The sequence below is a fragment of the Sciurus vulgaris genome, assembly GCF_902686455.1.
Source record: "Sciurus vulgaris genome assembly, chromosome: 17".
NCBI lineage: Eukaryota > Metazoa > Chordata > Mammalia > Rodentia > Sciuridae > Sciurus > Sciurus vulgaris.
In genome coordinates, this window is record NC_136478.1 from 43,064,893 (window position 1) to 43,084,319 (window position 19,427).

The 19,427-nt window shown below is 40.7% G+C and overlaps 1 protein-coding gene and 1 pseudogene across 4 annotated transcripts in view; both read left to right on the forward strand.

Moving 5' to 3' along the window:
* Positions 1 to 30: 30 nt before the first annotated feature.
* On the forward strand, positions 31 to 2,675 carry LOC306648476 (peptidyl-prolyl cis-trans isomerase H-like; annotated as a pseudogene). The gene has a single exon. The product of its transcript is annotated as a peptidyl-prolyl cis-trans isomerase H-like (transcript).
* A 6,490-nt stretch (positions 2,676 to 9,165) lies between these two features.
* The window catches only part of UBA2 (ubiquitin like modifier activating enzyme 2), a 43,365-nt gene continuing 33,103 nt past the window's right edge, over positions 9,166 to 19,427 (forward strand). The window contains exons 1-6 of one of the 3 annotated variants that reach the window (XM_079117963.1): positions 9,233 to 9,369; positions 9,919 to 10,022; positions 12,652 to 12,735; positions 14,450 to 14,520; positions 16,463 to 16,527; positions 19,013 to 19,113. In XM_079117963.1, coding sequence (XP_078974089.1) covers positions 14,516 to 14,520; positions 16,463 to 16,527; positions 19,013 to 19,113 — 171 coding nt within the window. In that variant the 5' untranslated portion in view covers positions 9,233 to 9,369; positions 9,919 to 10,022; positions 12,652 to 12,735; positions 14,450 to 14,515. Of the gene's footprint in view, positions 9,370 to 9,918; positions 10,023 to 12,651; positions 12,736 to 14,449; positions 14,521 to 16,462; positions 16,528 to 19,012; positions 19,114 to 19,427 lie in introns of all 3 variants that reach the window. The other 2 variants (XM_079117962.1, XM_079117961.1) reach the window with 2 other exon arrangements.

A 19,427-nucleotide genomic window follows, 5' to 3' on the forward strand; every position in this document is an offset into this window, starting at 1 on the left:
TTTGTTTTGTTTTTCTTTGTGCAAGGGATGGAACCCAGGGCCTTGTGCATGCAAAGCAAGTGCTTTGTCACTGAGCTGCATCTCCTGCCATAATTCTTGTTTTGTTTTTTTGTTTGTTTTGTGGTATAGGGATTGAATCCAGTAGTGCTCTACTTCAGAGCTATATCCCCAGCCCATTTTATTTTTTATTTTGGGATAGGGCCTTACTGAGTTACTGAGGCTGGCATCAAACTTGTGATCCTCCTTCCTCAACCTCGCAAGTAGCTGGGATTATAGGTGTGCACCACCATGTAGGCTCATAATTCTTAAGTGTTGATCTTTTTGTTTTGTGGCACTTGTTTGGGGATTGGAGCCAGGATCTCCTGACTGTGGGCTAGTCTCTCCTTCAGGGTCAGTGACTTGGCTACACAGTGACAGATCAGAAGGTGCCTCCTCTAGCTCAGAGGGCCATTGTTCCTGGCATAGGCATTCTCTTGGGCATTCTAGGATGAAGGGAAAGCAACTAAAGAGCCAAGAGCATGGTTGGCCTCTTACTACCCTCCTATTTCTACACCCCACTGTACCCTACTGCCAGCCCTGGATGCTACCAGAGCAAAACACCCAACCCACTCTGCTTGAGGCTCCTGTCCTACAACATGGGCTGCTGAGACCTGGCCCTGGTTCCTGGCCTGTGATCCCCTCCCCACCTTGCCCATTCCCACCTTCTGCTCCTGCAGTATCCCAAGAAGAGACTCTCACTGTCTGGATATTGTCCCTCTGCCTGACTGTCCACCTTTCTGGTCTCCCTTTTGTTCATTCTGTTTCTGTGTTACCAACCCCTTCCTGGCTGCTGCCCCTTGACAGCAGTGTGAAAACATTCCTACTAGCCATGTTCAGACCTGTTTGCCTGTGTAGATGAGAATGAGGCCCAGATCATCATGGTGCGGGTGCTTCTGGGTAGAGTGTGACTGGTGAGAAGTATACCTGATCCTGCCCCTGGGGGTATCTGAGGGGAAAGTAGCTGTATGTGTACAAATGGAAAGTTCTCAATGAGGCACCAGGAATGCTGAGTTTGCAGGGCTGAGGCCGAGCATAGCCCTGCAGAGGGAGCTTTTGTTCCTCTGTCATGCTGGCACAGTGACCGCCAGTTTCCTGGTGGCAGTTATGGTGAAGGCAGAGATTGCCTCATCCTGCTAGACCAGTTACTTCAACTGGAACAGAAAGTAGACTGGTCAGATTTGCAGGTAGAGTATTTTGGATTTATTTAAATAGGAATCCCTTCTCTTGATGTGAAAATGGAGAAAGTTGTTGCATAAAAATGTCTTTAAGGAACAGAAGTTGATACATTTTCAGAATTCCCAGCTAGGTGTTATGTTTCTGATTTTTAAGATGGAGACAAACTGCTTGCTGATCGAACACATCCTTGAATCTAGTCGTATATACTCAATCATAGTGCATAAAATTGTACCCTCAATTACATATGTACTGTCCTATATAAGTAGAACATAGATTAGCAGGGGTTTTCCTATGATCTCATTAAATTTTTTTTTTTCCAGTATTGGAGATTGAACCAGGGGTGCTCTACCCCTGAGCTACATCCCCATTTCTTTTTATTTTTTATTTTGAGACAAGATCTCACTAAATTGCCCAACCTGGCCTCAAATTCGATCCTAAATCCCTGGGTTTACAAGTGTGTGCCACCATACCTAGTACCATAGGATTATTTTTTGTGGCATATTGTGAAGAAAGCAAGATAAAGGAAAATAAATCCAGTATAATCCCATTTAAAAGTGAAACTCTGGCCAGGAATGGTAGTGCAGGTCTGTAATCCCAACTACTCAGGAGGCTAAGAGGAGAATCAAAAGTTCTATTCTAGCCTCAAACTTAGCAAGATCCTTTCTCAAAAAATAAAAAGGACTAGGGATGTAGCTGAGTGGTAAATCTCCCCTGGGATCAATCCCCAGTACTAAAACAAAAGAAGTAAAATTCTATATGTCACCCCTTAAATGTCTTAGGCCTACAAAGACACCTACCAAGCAAACATCCTGATGAGGCAGATAGGATTGTGGTGTAGGTCGGACTTTCTATTATCTTTTGTTAAGGTGAGCAAGCATATTACACTTTGTACACATGTGCACACATGCACCCAACAAGCCCACAAAGAAAAGCAAAAGTGGATAAAAGCCATGGTGGTAGCAAATGCAAGCCCTGTCAACCCCCTAGTGTTCTTTGATGTCAGCATTGGAGGCCAGGAGGTAGGCTGCATGAAGACCCAGCTGTTTGCAGACGTTGTACCTAAGACAGCTGAGAACTTTAGGCGGTTCTGCACTGGAGAATTCAGAAAGGATGGAGTGCACTTTTCACAGGGTCATAAAGGATTTCATGATTCAGGGTGGAGATTTCGTTAATGGAGATGGTAGCGGAGTCACCAGTATTTATGGGGGGCCATTTGCAGATGAAAATTTTAAACTTAGACACTCGGCTCCAGGCTTTCTGTCCATGGCAAACAGTGGTCCCAGTTCTTTATCACCTGCTCTAAGTGCAATTGACTGGATGGGAAGCATGTAGTGTTTGGAAAAATCACTGATGAACTTCTTGTGATGAGAAAGATTGAAAATTTTCCCACAAGCCCCAACAATAAACCCAAGCTACCAGTGGTAATCTTACAGTGTGGGGCGATTTCAGACCAAGACTGAGTCAGATCGGCTGGACTGGCCTCTGTGTTTGCTCTCCTGCCTGCTGTGACCCTGTTTGATCAAGAGACCCTGGAAGTATCACAGATTCAGAACTACAATTGTCTGTGCTCAAATTTTCAACTGTAAATAAAGGTTTTTGCATGAAAAAGAAAAGAAAAGCAAAAATCCTCAATTAGGCACCAACCCTAGCCCAGGCCAAGGGAACACAGAACAGGCAGGAAAGAAGCCAAAGAAGATGACTGATTTACAGGGTCTGGAGAAGGAAGGAAGGTTAGCCTCATGAGGCATCTTTTAGGTTTAACTGTGGGGTGGTGCCTTTGTGAGAGCTCAGCCAATTGTGGAGAAGGACTGAGCAACCTATTACACAGGGGCCCTCCACTATGGTTGATCCTGGTTCTTCTTCCACTTCTGCATTAGAGCAACAGCCTATCTCATAGACCAGCTTGGTGTGGTTGCTGAACCCAGCAGCTGGTAGGCCACAGAAGTCAAACAGTATTTTTCTCCATTTTTAATGTTTTTCTACTTTCTTCTAATAAGTTGTCTGTATGAGGTGCTGGAAATTGAACTCAGGTCTTCTGCTAAGCACTGAGTTGCTGTTCCAGACCCAATTTTTTTTTTTTTTTGTCTATATTTTTGTTTTTAAGTTCTTCATGGAGCATGAGAATTTGGGAAGCATAAAAGTTCAAAGAACTAATAAATATCTACAATTCTACCACATACCAACATAAAAAAATACTGTAGTTTTTTCTTCCTGTCTTTTATTTATTAATTCTTTTGTTTTACAAAATATAATCGAATTGGGCTGGGGATATAGCTCAGTTGGCAGAGTGCTTGCCTAGCCTGCACAAAGCCCTGGGTTCAATCCTCAGCACCACACACACACACACACACACACACACACACACACACACACACAAATTGTATCGTTTGAGGAAAATATGGTATAAAAGCACTGGTTCTAAGATGCTATGAGACAAGAAAGCGGCAAACCCAGGTTACACAGAGGACAATTTATTTGGGATTTAATGATAGAAGTGTGGTCAAAGCAGCAAAACCAATGGGTCCCTGAGACGGGTTACAGGAAGGGATTTATATAGAGGTCAGTTCAAAAGTGATTTCATCCCAGCTGGAAGATAGAGTCCAGGTTTATCTCAAACTAACATCAAGGATGTTAGGCATATGCCAGTACTGACAGCATCAGTTTCCCACAGCCCATATCTCATTCTAATGATTTTGTTTGTTTATAGAGCGCTGGCAAACCACACTGGGAAAACAGCTGGGTTACTCAGGAGCAATCCTGGTGTTTACGACTCAAGGTGGCCGTAGTCAGGTTAAGCTGAATCCTTACATGTATAAATGGTTTTCTATCTTTTTCATTTAAAATTTTATTGTAAACATTTCCCCTATTGATACTTTCTCTATGACATAATTTGTAATTGTTGAAAGTATTTTTTAAGTTATATGTCAAAAACTTTATACAAATTTTAGCCATTTGTTTTTTCCAGTTTTTGTTGCGATGACCATTGATCACTAAGGTTAAATCTCTATTTTTTTGAGACAGGGTCTTGCTAAATTGCTTAGTGCTAAATTGCCGACCTCAAACTTACAATCCATCTGTATTAGCCTCCCGAGTTGCTGGGAATAAGGACTGTGCCACCATGCCCAACTTTATTTTGTGTGTGTGGTGCTGGGAGTCAAACCCAGGGCCTCCACCATGCTAGGGAAACACTCTACCAATGAGCTACACTCTCAGTTCAGCACAGGATAAAACCCTAGAATTGGAATGAATAGATGAAAAACTGTGCACAAGTGCTGGGGTGTAGCTCCGTGTAGAGTGCTTGCCCAGCACTAAAAAAAAAAAAAAAAAGATAAAATTGATCTTCATCTCTGATCTCTGAGTGTCATGTCCTACATCTGATGTCTGTAGTCTTAGGTACTCAGGGGGCTGAGGTAGAAGAACTGCTTAAGTCCAGGAGTTGGGAGCTGGGGATATAGCTCAGTTGGTAGAGTGTTTGCCTTGCAAGCATCAAGGCCCTGGGTTCAATCCCCAGTACCACACACACACACACACAAAAGTCCAGGAGTTGGAGGCTAGCCTGGGCAACATAATAAGACCCTGTCAAACTTGTAAGCACAAGGCCCTGGGTTCGATCCCCAGCACCCAAAAAAAAAAAAAAAAAAAAAAAAAGAATAATATCAATAAGACCCTGTCAAAAAATAAAAACAAAAGAACCAATAATAGAAACCTTGCTCAGTTGTAGGTTTTTAAAATCATACTGCTAAATTCCCTTCTAGAATCTTTTCTTTATTTTTTTGTAATTATAGATGGTCAGCATGCTTTTATTTTGTTTATATGTGATGCTGAGGATTGAACCCAGTGCCTCACTGTGCTTGACAAGCACTCTACCACTGAGCTACAGCTCCAGTCCCTAGAATCATTTTCTTTTCTTCTTTTTTTTTTTTTTTTTTTCGGTACAGGGCATTGAACCCAAAGGGAACTTAACCACTGAGTCACATCTCCAGCTACCCCCCACCTTTTAAAAAATATTTTTAGCTGTGGATGGAGGCAATATTTTTATTTATTTATTTATTTTAATGTTGTACAAAGAATTGAACCCAGTGCCTCACACATGCTAGGCAAGTGCTCACCCACTGAGCCACAAACCCAGCTCATCTCCAGTCCTTTTAATTTTTTTATTTTGAGATAGGGTTGTTAAGTTGCTTAGGGCCTTCCTAAATTGCTGAGGCTGGCTTTTACTTGCAGTCCTCCTGTCTCAGTCTCCCCAGGCACTGGGTTTCCAGGCATACACCACTATGCCTGGCAGTATAATTTTTTTTTTTTTTAGAATGTTTACCGGAAGCATATAGAAGTGTGTGAAACACATTGGGAAAGAAACATAACAAAACCCCCAAATTTCAACTCAGAATTTTTTTTCCTACTAAATTTTCACAACAAAGGTCATTTTTTTTTAAAATTTATTTTTATCGTAAACAAATGGGATACATGTTGTTTCTGTTTGTACATGGAGTAACAGCATACCATTTGCATAATCATACATTTACATAGGGTAATGATGTTTGATTCATTCTGTTATTTTTCCTTCCTCCACCCCTCCTACCCCTCTCACCCCTCTTTTCCCTCTATACAGTCCCTCCTTCCTCCATTCTTGCCCCACTCCCACCCCCCATTATGTGTCATCATTCGCTTATCAGTGAGGTCATTCGCCTTTTGGATTTTTGAGATTGGCTTATCTCACTTAACATGATATTCTCCAATTTCATCCATTTGCTTGCAAATGCCATAATTTTATTATTCTTTATAGCTGAGTAATATTCCATTGTATATATATATATATATATATATATATATATATATATATATACCACAGTTTCTTTATCCATTCATCAATTGAAGGACATCTAGGTTGGTTCCACAGTCTGGCTATTGTGAATTAAGCAGCAATGAACATTGATGTGGCTGTATCTCTGTAGTATGCTGATTTTAAGTCCTTTGGGTATAGGCCGAGGAGTGGAATAGCTGGGTCAAATGATGGGTCCATTCCAAGCTTTCTAAGGAATCTCCACACTGCTTTCCAGAGTGGCTGCACTAATTTGCAGCCCCACCAGCAATGTATAAGTGTACCTTTTTCCCCACATCCTCTCCAACACCTATTGTTGCTTGTATTCTTGATAATCACCATTCTAATAGGGGTAAGATGGAATCTTAGGGTAGTTTTGATTTGCATTTCTCTTATTACTAAAGATGGTGAACATTTTTTCATATGTTTGTTGATTGCTTGTAGATCTGTGAAGCGTCTGTTAATTTCCTTAGCCCATTTGTTGATTGGGTTATTTGTATTCTTGGTGTAGAGTTTTTTCAGTTCTTTATATATTCTGGAAATTAGTGCTCTATCTGAAGTATGAGTGGCAAAGATATTCTCCCACTCTGTAGGCTCTCTCTTCGCATTGCTGTTAGTCTCCTTTGCTGAGAGAAAGCTATTTATTTTGAATCTATCCCAGTTGTTGATTCTTGCTTTTATTTCTTATGCTATGGGAGTCCTGTTAAGGAAGTCTGATCCTAAGCCAACAAGGTGAAGATTTGGATCTACTTTTTCTTCTATAAGATGCAGGGTCTCTGGTCTGATTTCAAGGTCCTTGATCCATTGTGAGTTGATTTTTGTGCAGGGTGAGAGATAGGGGTTTAGTTTCATTCTGTTGCATATGGATTTCCAGTTTTCCCAGCATCATTTGTTGAAGAGGCTATCTTTTCTCCATTGCATATTTTTGGCACCTGACAAAGGTCATTTCTGACCCCAGATGTGTGGGAGTTTTCTCACACACACTAAGCAAGCAATCAATTCTGCAGTGGTGAACACCAGGTAGGTGTTCTGACACTACCTAGAGATACCCTCAGATCCTACAGGTTGAAGGTTCAAGCCTCCAGACTCTTCACTGTCCTACCTAAGATGCCAATTGCAAGACCCAGATTATTTTACCTGTACTTCTGACCCATCAGCTCTACACTGGGGTTCCTATAACCCCCTTCTTGAGTCCAATTTGTTGGAGTGGCTCACACAACTTAGGGAAACAAATTGACTAGTTTATTGTAAAGGATGTTACAAAAGTTGCAGATGAAAAGGAGCATAAGGCATGGTGTTGGAGATCAGGCGTGGAGCTTCCCAGCCCTCTCTGGGCTAATATTCATGAATTTGGCTATCTGGACGAGTGTCAGCCTTAAGCCTGTTCTTTGGGTTTTCATAGACTTCATTGCATAGGTATGATTGAAGGATGGACAACCTTGTAGAAATGTGACTGGACACAGAGGATGTGATCTAATGCTCATAGGCTGGGTGGGGAAACCCAACAAAGCCTCTGTTCAGTAATTTCTTGACCTTTCTGTGCAACATTCCTCCCTTCAGGGCAGGGGCAGGACCTCTCTGGAATGAAACAGGTCTTATGACCTACTATCAGAGTAGGTTAGCAAATTTCTTTATGAAAGCTGGGTACAGTTGCTCAACCCAGCAACTCTGGAGGATGAGGCAGAAGGATGGCAGTTTCTGGACAGCCAGGTCAGATTAGGGAAACCCAGTCTCAAAATAAAAAATGAAAGGGCTGGAGATGTGGCTCAGTGGCTGAGCACATCTGGGTTTGTAACGTGGTTCACTTCACCTTTTGAACATAGCCCTCACTGCTCTGTGGCTTATTTTAAAAGGGACATACTTTTCTTTTCTTCTCCCTCTTCCTGAGGGCGGGGAACTAGATTACCTTTTCCCATCCCAGGCAGTTAATCTGTTCTTGAGCACACACCCACCACCAGGAGATGTCAGCAGAAGATCTAGGAAGTGACTAACTCCCAAATTAAGAAATTCATTTCTTTTCTTTCTTTTATTGGGGGCCACCAGGGATTGAACACAGGAGTGCTTAATCACTGAGCTACACATTTCCAGTCTTTTTATTCTTTATTTTGAGACAGGGTCTTGCTAGGTTACTTGTGACTGCTCTAAATTGCTGAAGCTGGCTTTGAATTTGCAAACCTCCTGCCTTAGCTTCTGGAACCGCTGGGATTATAGGCATGCACCACCATGCTCCCCTTAACAAGTAAATTTCTACACACCATCAGGGTACATCTGGGACCTGCATCAGGGCATACAGGTAATGTAAACTGTGAAGAGATTCTTTAAAAGCATGCATTCTCCCGATGGGCAGAATCACAGCTCTAGACAAAAGTCCCCTGTGCTTCTCCTTTGCTAGCAAAGCAATAAACCTTCCTTTTTCTCAAAACTGTGTCCTCCTTACTGAATTGGCATGGGGATAAGACTGAGTTTTCAGTAACAGGTTAACCCCTGTACTGCAAGGAAAGAAAACTTTTTCTTCATGACCAACTCCAATACAGAAAGGTGGGGGAAGATTAGAGTTTCTATTACCTACCTTGGAGAAGAGACATCCATAGCCTGCCTTAGGGAGAGCCAAGAATTGGACAAAGACCAAAATATATTTCATAATATTGCAGAGTGTTTCACTATCCTTTGATGACAGAATGTTATATATTTTTTCTTTTGTCCATTTAATAGGTGAAACTAATCCCAACGCGATTTTGCATGTTTGTTGTTGTTTTTGTAATCCTGGGAATCAAACTCAGGTCTCACACATGCTAAGTACGTGCTCTGCAATATTTTCTTGATAATCTGTAAGAGCTCTTTACATATAGGACAGTTTTCCAACCCATGAATAAGTCTTGGTTGGGAATTCAAACCCCAGCCTAAAAAGCGATCTTAAAGAGCTTAAAGAGCTTAAAGGCGGAAAACTAGGTCTATGCACATATATTAAGAGCACTACAGGTCTTTTCGTAGTTGGAGGTCTGGGAACCACACGCAAAGAGTTAGGAGTGGGCCCAGGGGTCACCACAACTAGTCAGACCGCGGGCTCCGCCTGCCTGGCGCCGACTGGCGGCAGAACTGCGCAGGAGCGGAAGCTGGGCCGCCCTTCCCCCACCCGCTTCCGGGCGCGGCTCAGTTCTCCCGCCTCCGCCTCCGCCGCGGCTCGTGGACGTCCCGCCATGGCACTGTCTCGGGGGCTTCCCCGGGAGCTGGCTGAGGCCGTGGCTGGGGGCCGGGTGCTGGTGGTGGGCGCGGGCGGCATCGGCTGCGAGCTCCTTAAGAACCTAGTGCTCACCGGCTTCTCTCACATCGACCTGGTGAGGGTCGGGCGCGCGCAGGCTGAATGGCGGGCTGTGGTGCGGGAGCCGGGGGGCTTGGGGCCCAGAGTTCGCTACCGGATTTGGGGGGCTGGGAGCGGTCCAGGAGGCCCTGGGTCGTGGCTGCCTGTTTAGAGGGAGCTGCACGACAGGGACGGGGCGTGCCTTCGCACGTCGGGCCTGTTCGGGGCGCTGAGAGGCCGCGGGCCCGGGTCTTCCGGACGCTCCGTCGCGGGGCCACTGCCCCCCCACCCCCACCCCCGGACAGCGCCAGTTTGTGGCGTCTGGAAGCGATGGCCTCGTACCGATTCACTTTGAAACTGTTTCCCAGTTGCACTGAGGTGCAGGAGGGGATTGAGTCTCTCGTGGATGTTGTGACTTTAATTGGAAGGTCTCCCCTAACTCAGAAATACCGACCCAGAGGACAGCTTTGATAGCAACCACGCATCCCGAGCGCTAGTCTCGAGCGGTTTACACGCATTAACTCATTTGATCTTTACCACCACCCCACGTGTGTGCACTGTTTTCATCTCATTTTATTTTTAACAGATGAGGAAAGTGAGATGCAATGGGATTTAGTAACTTACCCTGGGTCACGAAGCAAGTGGCAGGACTCCTTTGGGGCTCGCGCTCCTCCGCTGAGTACAGCATAGGTACACTCGCTTATTTCATTCAAGATGTGGTTAGGTTTTTAACTTTTGCGTTGGCATACAACGACAGGAAGCTACTGTAACTTTAAGTCAAGTTGTTTTTTAGAGATTGGAGATATCACCTGGATCTTGGATGTGAGTTTAAAAGTGTCCTAATGTAATACTGGCAAAGTGGAAAGAAAAAAAAAAGTAGAGGTGACAGAGCGTATTCTAATAAATGAATGAATGGTGGCAGACTGAACTAAGGAATGATTAGAAGGAAAGAATACAGGTTTTTTTCTGTGGTTAATTTTTACATGCAGTTCTGTACCACAAATCCAAATATGCTGATAAGTACTGGTACTTTCTTAAGCCTTTCGTAATAGATAAGATAATGAATTTCTCAGCAATTCGAGAGGCTGAGGCAGAAGAATCACAAATTGAAGGAGAGGCAGCCACATCAGTTTTTTATGACCCAGTCTCCAAAGAAGGCGGTGATGCTGGGGATGTAGCTCTGTGGTAAATTACTGTCCCTTTCTATTTGTTGTTGGTTTTGTACCGGGGATTAAACCTGGGGCTGAACCACTGAGCCACATCCCCAGCCCTTTTTTATTTTTTAAATAATTGTTTTAGTTGTAGATGGACAAATACCTTTTTTAATTTATCTTTATGTGGTGCTGAGGATCAAACCTAGTGCTTCACACCATGCTAGGCAAGCACTCTACCACTGAGCTACAGTCCCAGCCCCCACCCCCCAGCCCTTTTTAAAAAATATTTTATCTAGAAACCTGTCTCCCTAATTGCTGAGGCTGGCTTTGAACTCATGATCCTCCTGTCTCAGTGTGGGATTACGGCATGCTTCCACAGTGCCCTGCTGTCCCTGGGTTCAATACTTCTCCCAAATAGTGATGTGGGAACCTGGAAAATACAAGGTTATACTTTTTAATATATTTATATTTCATTTAATTTTGTAGTAAAATTAGTACAAATAAATGCTTAGATGGTTATATGTTTTGACAGTGTTCACAAATAATAACCAACATTGTTAGAATTTTTCACAATTAGAACATGAGGACTGGGAATGTAACTCAATAGTAGAGTGATTTCCTAGTATGCCCAAGGCCCTGAGTTCAATGGCGGGGAGCCAGGGCGGTGGTGTACAACATAGACTATTTTTTTGTGTGGTTTTTGTTTTGAGGTGTATTCTGTTGACCAGATTGGCCTCCAGCCTTAGAGCCTCCTGCTACAGCTTCCCCAGTAACTAATTGCTCTTGCAGCCCATCTGCTCACCTACACTTAGAACTACACTTAGAACATTTGATTACTGTTTATTAAGTTTATTGAAATGAAATGAAAATTATTTTAGCCATTTTTTGTGGGGGGGGGGCTACTGGGAGTTGAACACAGGGGTACTTTACTACTGAGCTCCATCCCCAGTCCATTTTATTTTATTTTTTAAATTTTGAGGCAGGGTCTTGCTAAATTGCCTATGTGGTCTGAAACTTGTGATCTTCTTGCCTCAGCCTCTTGGAATAGCTGTGATTACAAGTGTGTACCATGGCATCAGGCTCCTTATATTTACTCTTTTTTGTTTGTTTGCAGTTCAGTGGCTCTAACCCAGGGCCTCCTGCATACTGGCAAGAGCTCTACCACTGAGCTACATCCCCAGGCCTTCTTATATTTCTTATATTTATTTTTAGTCAGCGATTAGGTGAGACTTAAAACATGACACTTCTTTTTAACCATATGTAGAAAAGTTCTTTTCTAGTCCTCAGGAAATAATTGTAAGTGAAATTTAGTATATAAAGAAGGCTTGAATTAGAGAAGGCAGCAAAAATTTACTAAATCTGATTGTCACATATTATTTAATAAAAATAACGGTACAGTAAAATTTATATTAGATTTGAAAGAAATTAGATTGTGGTTTAGGATTTATATGTGTATATACATTTACATGTATATTATATATATATAAATTTATTTCTCCATAGTTTACTCATGCACTTTTTTTTTTTTTTTTTTCTTTTTCATGGAGGTTGAACCTAGGAGTGCTTTGCCACTGAGCCCCATCTCCAGCCCTTTCAGTTTTTTATTTTGAGACAGAGTTTTAATAAATTGCCTGACCTGGCCTTGAATTTGTGATTCTCCTGCCTTGGTCTCCTAAGTAGCTGGGATTATAGACATGTACCACCATGCCAGGCTAAATTTTATATTTTCAATAAATTTATATATATTTTAATGCCTTCAAAGAAATTTTCTGAAAGTATTTACAGGGATGATTAAACAAACAAAAAGCCATTCTTTTAAAGAATGGGAGAGGTACCTGGGATTGAATTGAGGGGTGCTTAACCACTGAGCCATGACCCCAGCTCTTTTTATGTTTGTTTTAATTTTGAGACTGGGTCTCACTAAGTTGCTGAGGCTGGTCTTATACTTGTGATCTTCCTGTCTCAGCCTTCCAAGTCAATGAGATTACAGCTAGGTGCCACCGTTCCCCACAGTTTAGCAGTTTTGGTATAACTGGTTTGGAAAGCATTTTCTCTACTAATGTAGAAAATATTAAAAAGTTCTGGGTTGTGGATGCTAAGGATAGTGATATTGCTCAAACATAACCACAACATTTGTAATTTATCTGGGGTTTATGCATTTGTAGATTGATCTGGATACTATTGATGTCAGTAACCTCAACAGGCAGTTTTTGTTTCAAAAGAAACATGTTGGAAGATCAAAGGCACAGGTAACTATTTCTAATACTGTTTGTATAATCCTTTGATGAATCTTTTATTTATGATACCAGATTAACCCATTAAGTCCTGAGTTTTCAATTCTGCAAATATTTTAATGAAATTGCATTAGAATAGGTTGGACATGATAATCTAGAGCTTATTATTACAGTTTATCATTTAATGGCAGTGACATTTATATTAATGAATATTATTATTTTCACCTATTTTCCCAAAGGAATGGAGCTCTAAAAACATAAGTATTTATTTTAAAGTTACCATAGTGGTATATTTTGCCCAATTTAAGTTTTTTAGTTGTTCTGTTAATGGGACAATGAGCCATAATGGCTTAATTTTGCTTGTCTTGTAAGAGGAAGAAAATGGGTAAAGCTGTCTCTTAAGCTGAGTGTTTATGGAGAATAAAAATATACAAGCAAAGGAAGGACCAAAGACCAACCCGCTGTCTTTGGTCTACAAAGGAAATTGAAGTGTTCTACTTAATCCTGTAATTGGTGTGACTGTTGTGTCATCTTCGCATTTAAATTTCTGATTTCCATGGGATGAGCCTTGTTTTCCTATACCCCCTAGAGGTTGGCTGCTTCTTTGTAGCAAGAGAAGCTACAGTCTTGAAAATTATTCTTGGTGATTTCTGTTCTTGAAACATCTTTTCTCTCTGTGAATCCTTTTGTCCAACTCCTAATTCTATTTTCTTTTGTTTTTCATATTTTGGCTCCTTTCTCCAGTGGTACTTTGCTGTAAACCTTTTAGACTTAATGCACAAAGTGAGGTCTTCCTCTCAAAACAGGCTTTTTTTTTTTTTTTTTTTTTTTGCTTTTGCCTTTTTTGGTACTGGGGATTGAACCCAGGGGTGCTTAACCACAGAGCCACATCCCCATCCCTTTTTTTTACAATCTTTCTGAGTTGCTTAGGGCCTTCCTGAATTGCTGAGTATGGCTTTGAACTTGGAGTCTTCCTGCCCCAGCCTCCCAAGCCACTGGGATTACAAGTGTGTGGCACTTTGCCTTGCTCAAAGCAATCTTTACCTCTATGTATCATTGTAATTAAATTTGTCTAGGGCTGGGGATATAGCTCAGTTGGTAGTGTGCTTGCCTCATAAGCACAAGGCCCTGGGTTCAATCCCCAGTACCCCCCCCCCACACACACACACAAACTTGTCTAGATTGTTATTTAAGGTTGTTTTGAATGACATTCGGCTTTTGCAGTTACACAGTTGTTTGTTTTGTTTCTTCTTTTCTTTCTTTGCAGTCCTGGGGATCAAACCCAGGACCTTACATGTGCTAGGCAAGCACTACCACTGAGCCACATCCTTAGCCCTGTATACAATCATGTTCTTTTTCTTTCTTTTTTTTTTTTCTCTTGGGATGGTAGAGATTGAACCTAAGGTGTCATGTGTGCTACTTAAGCACTTTCGTCACTAAATTATGCCCAATCCCCGCATTTTATGTTTTTCCTGAAGCTTACAATTCATTCAGAAGGGAGCGTGGTATGGTGTAGGAGAGGGTTGTTCTGTTTTATAAATATGACAATGTGATATAATTTAATCTTTATGAAATTTTATCACATTTAAAAAATTTCTTTAGTGTTTAATATAGATAAGGTTACTATGTAAGTACATGAGTTAACAGTATTTGTCTACCAGAAGTACATTTCAAGTATTTAAAAAAAAAAAATAAAAGGTATAGTAATTTACTATTGTTTGTTTTGCAGGTTGCCAAAGAAAGTGTACTGCAGTTTTACCCGAAAGCTAATATTGTAGCTTACCATGACAGCATCATGAAGTATGCTCTAATTATTATATTGCAAAGTTGTGTTTGCTATGAATTTTTAATTAAACTTAAACATGTTATTTTTATTAGCCAGAAGTGTGTGCCCAGAATCATCATGCTTTATCAAAAAGAATTTTAATGAAAATCTGGTAGTTTGTGAAGTGCTATTCTTTCTACCAAGCTATGTATATTTACATGATTCAGATAAGTGATAAGATTTAAATGTTGTTAATAAGTTAGTTGGACACTTATGAAAGACCTTTGTATTTTTGTTGTTGTTTCATGCTATGAAATGATCCCAGAAGTGCTTTACACTGACCTACATCCCCTGTCCTTTTTGGCATAGGGTGGGTACTGGGAATTGAACTCGGGGGGCATTCAACCACTGAGCTACATCCCCAGCCCTATTTTTGTATTTTATTTAGAGACAGGGTCTTATTGAGATGCTTAGTGCCTCACTTTTGCTGAGGCTGGCTGTGAACTCAAGATCCTCCTTTCTCAGCCTCCTGAGCCACTGGGATTATAGGCATGCGCCACCACGCCTGGCCATTCCCAGTCCTTTTTATATTTTATTTTGAGATATTATTTTGAGATAGAGTCTCCCTGAGTTGCTGAGGCTGGCCTTAAACTGGTGATCCTCCTCCCTCAGTCTCCCAAGTTGCTGGAATTATAGCCTGTACCATTGCACTCAGTTCTGTGGAGTAGGGGGGTACCAGGGATTGAATTCATGTCTCAATCACTGAGCCACATCCCCAGCCCTATTTTATGTTTTATTTAGAGATAAGATCTCACTGAGTTGTTTAGCACATTGCTTTTGTTGAAGCTGGTTTTGAACTTGGGATCCTCCTTCCTTAGCCTCTTGAGTTGCTGGGATTATAGGCATGTGCCATTGTGCCCAACTCTCTGTTCTGTTTTAAATAAGATGTTTTAAACTGTAAGATATCCTTGTATATAATGATTTAAATATCTTCAAATCTGATTGACTTTAGTTGTCCCCCTTTTAGTTTAAAAGGTTCCCTTCCAAAATAATCTGTTTATCAAGACTGACTTGGGAATTTAACACTGGGAATTATAGTGGCTCAGTAATTTTGTTTATATATACATATAGATATATGTGTAGATATATATATATATTATATATACAGATATAGATATGTGTGTATATATATATACACATACACACTTAGTAAAGATAAATACAGTAAACATTTAATTTTGGAGGCATTTAAGCAAAGGAACTCTGGATATAAATTATCTTTTTTTCTTCATCTGTGGTGCTGAGATTGAACCTTAGAGCTTTGGGCCTGCTAGGCAAGTGTTCTATCACTGAGTCACATTCCCATCCCCTAAGTTATCCTTTATCTACAGTTGCTCTCTAGCTCATAAGTAAATGGTATTAAAAATAGTCCTTGTTTGAGATCCTGGAATTAGAGACAGTCTTATGCTTTCTCATAAGGGCATTTGTATCTTTAGCTTATTTTTTTCCTCTGGATGTTTGGTCTACAGACCTGCCTATAGCCCTATAATTCTTTTATCCTGTGTTGTTTTCCCAGTGTGCTAAAAGCAGAGACCCTAGGGGCCTGAGCCCTGCCTGATTCAGACCATGTGGAGTGAAGCCATAGGCCAAGCAGATCCTGGGAATGTGTTCTTTATATGTTCCCAGGCATTTGCTGCCCTGAGAAGGCCTGGTGGGACTAGTGAGGTCATGCCATCTTTCTGTTAGTTTGAGATCCTGTTCTTGTGCCCTAGGTAACTGGCCAAAAAGCATAGGAATTTGAAAGAAATAATTTAAATCTGCTTGTATTTGGGAAAAGTCAGATTTTATATGGTGTATACTCTTAATATCAGTTATATTTTGCTGTTGTTACTTTATTACATGTTTCAGAATTTTGTATTCTACTGTGAAAGACTTGTATAAGGCTGGTTTTGTTGACCTTTTTATTTTGCTTTGTAGCCCAGACTATAATGTGGAATTTTTTCGACAGTTTATATTGGTCATGAATGCATTAGATAATAGAGGTAAGATTATTTTATTATTCTGAATATCCCTGTATTTTCCCTTTCCCGTATTAAAGCTTTCTAGAAATTTAGTATTAAATTTTTCTTTATGAGTTAAAACTTCAAAGAACTAAAAGGAAGTAAAACCAGGTTAAAAACTTGCCAGTTGGGCCAAGCATCACGGCACATGCCTGTAATCCCAGTGATTCAGGAGTTTGAGTCAGGAGGCTTGCAAGTTCGAGGCCAGCCTCAACAATTTAATGAGAACCTCACCAACTTAGTGAGACCCTGTCTCAGAAGGTCTAGGGATGTAGCTCAGTGTTAAAGTACCCCTGGATTCAGTTCCCAGTGCCAAAACCCAAAAACCAAAAAACTTGCCACTTAGAGTTTTTTCTAGAACTGCTTTTTTTTTCCAGACAGGAATTTAGCCATCATATACTTTACTATTCAATCAAAAGGTATAAATGGGGACGTTAAAAGTTCTAAAAGAGTATGACTGCATAGGGTCATACTCATGTGGATGAGTTTATTTCCTTGGTATGGCACTTTAAATATAGTGTGACTTTGCTTATGTGGAGACTTAAGGAAGATGACTGCCCAGGTCTCAATGAAGACCAGTTAAAACACTGTATGAGTGGGACTGAACAACATTTTAAAGCTGCTCAGATGATTCTAAAGTGCCATCAAGAATAAAACCCAATGTTTTGGGAATGAAATGATAAAAGCCATGGCGCCTTTTCTTTTTTTTTTTTTTTTAATCCCTTTGTACTGGGAATTAAACCCAGGAGTGTTTTACCACTGAACCACTGAGCTAAATCCCCAGCCCTTTTTATTTTGAGATAGGGTTTTACTAAGTTGTAGGGCCTCACTAAGTTGTAGGGCCTCATGGAATTGCAGAGGCTGCCCTTGAACTTGAGATTGTTTTGCCTTAGCCTCCGGAGTTGCTGGAATTACAGGTGTGTGCCACTGTGCCTGACCTTTGGTTATTTTAAGTGTATCCAGTGCTGTATAAGATACTAGACTGGATTTTTGGGGGTGGGGGTGGTGCTGGGAATTAAATCTGTGACCTCACACTATGCTGGATAAGTGGTTTTCCTCAGTGATACATCCCCAACGTTCTTGTTTTTTTAATTTTACGATAGGGTGTGATATATTGCCCAGAGTGGGTTTGAATTTTAAGATCTTCCTGCCTCAGCTTTCCTAGTAGCTGGGATTATAAGCGTGTATCTCCACACCTGGCTAGACTAGATTGTATTGGATATATATACTTTGGGGGGATCTGGGTTACTGGGGATTTGACCCAGGTGCACTTAACTACGAGCCCCATTTCTAGTCCTTTCTTATTTTGAAAAAGGGTTTTGCTAAGTTGCTTAGGGCCTCTCTAAGTTGCTGAGACTGACTTTGAACTTGGAATCCTCCTCCCTCAGCCTCCCGAGTTGCTGGGATTACAGGCATGCAACCCCACACTCTGCAAAATGCACACATTTTAATATTGTACTTAAGCATTTGATGACATAGGATGGTGTTTCATATAACCCAGTTTTGTATAACCAGTCGGTGTTAACAAATCTGTGTGTCTGGAATGTGGGGGAAAATACTTGAACAATATTCCTTGCCTGTAATTACTTCCACATGTAGAAGTATTTCTGTCTAGTAAGTTTTGTAATAATTTTGGACCAGAAATACCAAAAAGAAAAACATTGAAAGTCTGAATGATTCTTTTAACCTGATTCATCTTTTCTCTCCTAATCTTTAACTGCCTTACTTGTTCTTCATTCACTTATATGTATTACCTTATAATTACAGAATAGTACAGCAATAGAAGAGAAAGATAGCACTTTGATTTTTTTTTTTTCCCTTCCCCAGTGCTGGGCATGGAATGAGCCCAGGACTTTGAGCATGCTAGGCAAGTGAACACTCTAGTACTTTGGAATTTTGGAATTTAAAAATTGTTTCTAGGTATGCTTTTCTTGGAGTAAATCTTTTCTTGGTACTGGGAATTGAATCCAAGTTGTTTTTTTTTTTTTTTTTTATCACTGAGCTACATTTCCAATCCTCTTTATTTTGAGACAGAGTCTCAGTAAATTGCTGAGGCTGGCCTCCAACTTGTGATGCTTTTGCCTTAGCCTCCTTAGCTGCTGGGATTACAGGCACATGCCACTATGCTTGGCTTGGAGTAAATTTGTGATAGAAATTTCCTGTTTTAAAAGATGCTAAGCTAATGTGTCTTAGAAATGTCTATAATAAGCAGTTGTATTTCTCTAGCCATAGCCATTAGAAAATTGTACACATGGGGCTGGGGATATAGCTCAGTTGGTAGAGTGCTTGTCTCATAAACACAAGGCCCTGGGTTCAAATCCCCAGCACCACAAAAAAAAAAAAAAAAAAAGAAAAAGAAAATTGTACATAAACTAAAAACCAGAAATGTTATGGATAAATGTTGTCTTAGTTAATGCTTACTAATTTGTGTTTATAAAAACTCTTTTGCTAACTATTTTTCTTCTAGCTGCACGAAACCATGTTAATAGGATGTGTCTGGCAGCTGACGTTCCTCTTATTGAGAGTGGGACTGCTGGTTATCTTGGACAAGTAACTACTATCAAAAAGGTAAAGAAAATTTTTGTGTTTCACTTTTCAAATGTTTATTTGAGACCTTAGGGAGGGAAGAAATAAACTTTGGAGCCTGGTACAGTGTGCACACTTATAATCCCAGCTACTTGAGAGACTGAGGCAGGAGGAATGCAGGTTCAAGCCCCAGTTCAGAGACTTAGAGAGACTCTGTCTCAAAAAAGTATAAAAGTCTGGGGATATAGAGCACCTCTGGGTTCAGTCCCCAATACTAAAAAAAAAAAAAAAGGAGAAAATAAATAAACTTTAGGTTTATATACTGTAAGCAGGTCAGCATCCAAGATGAAAGGATT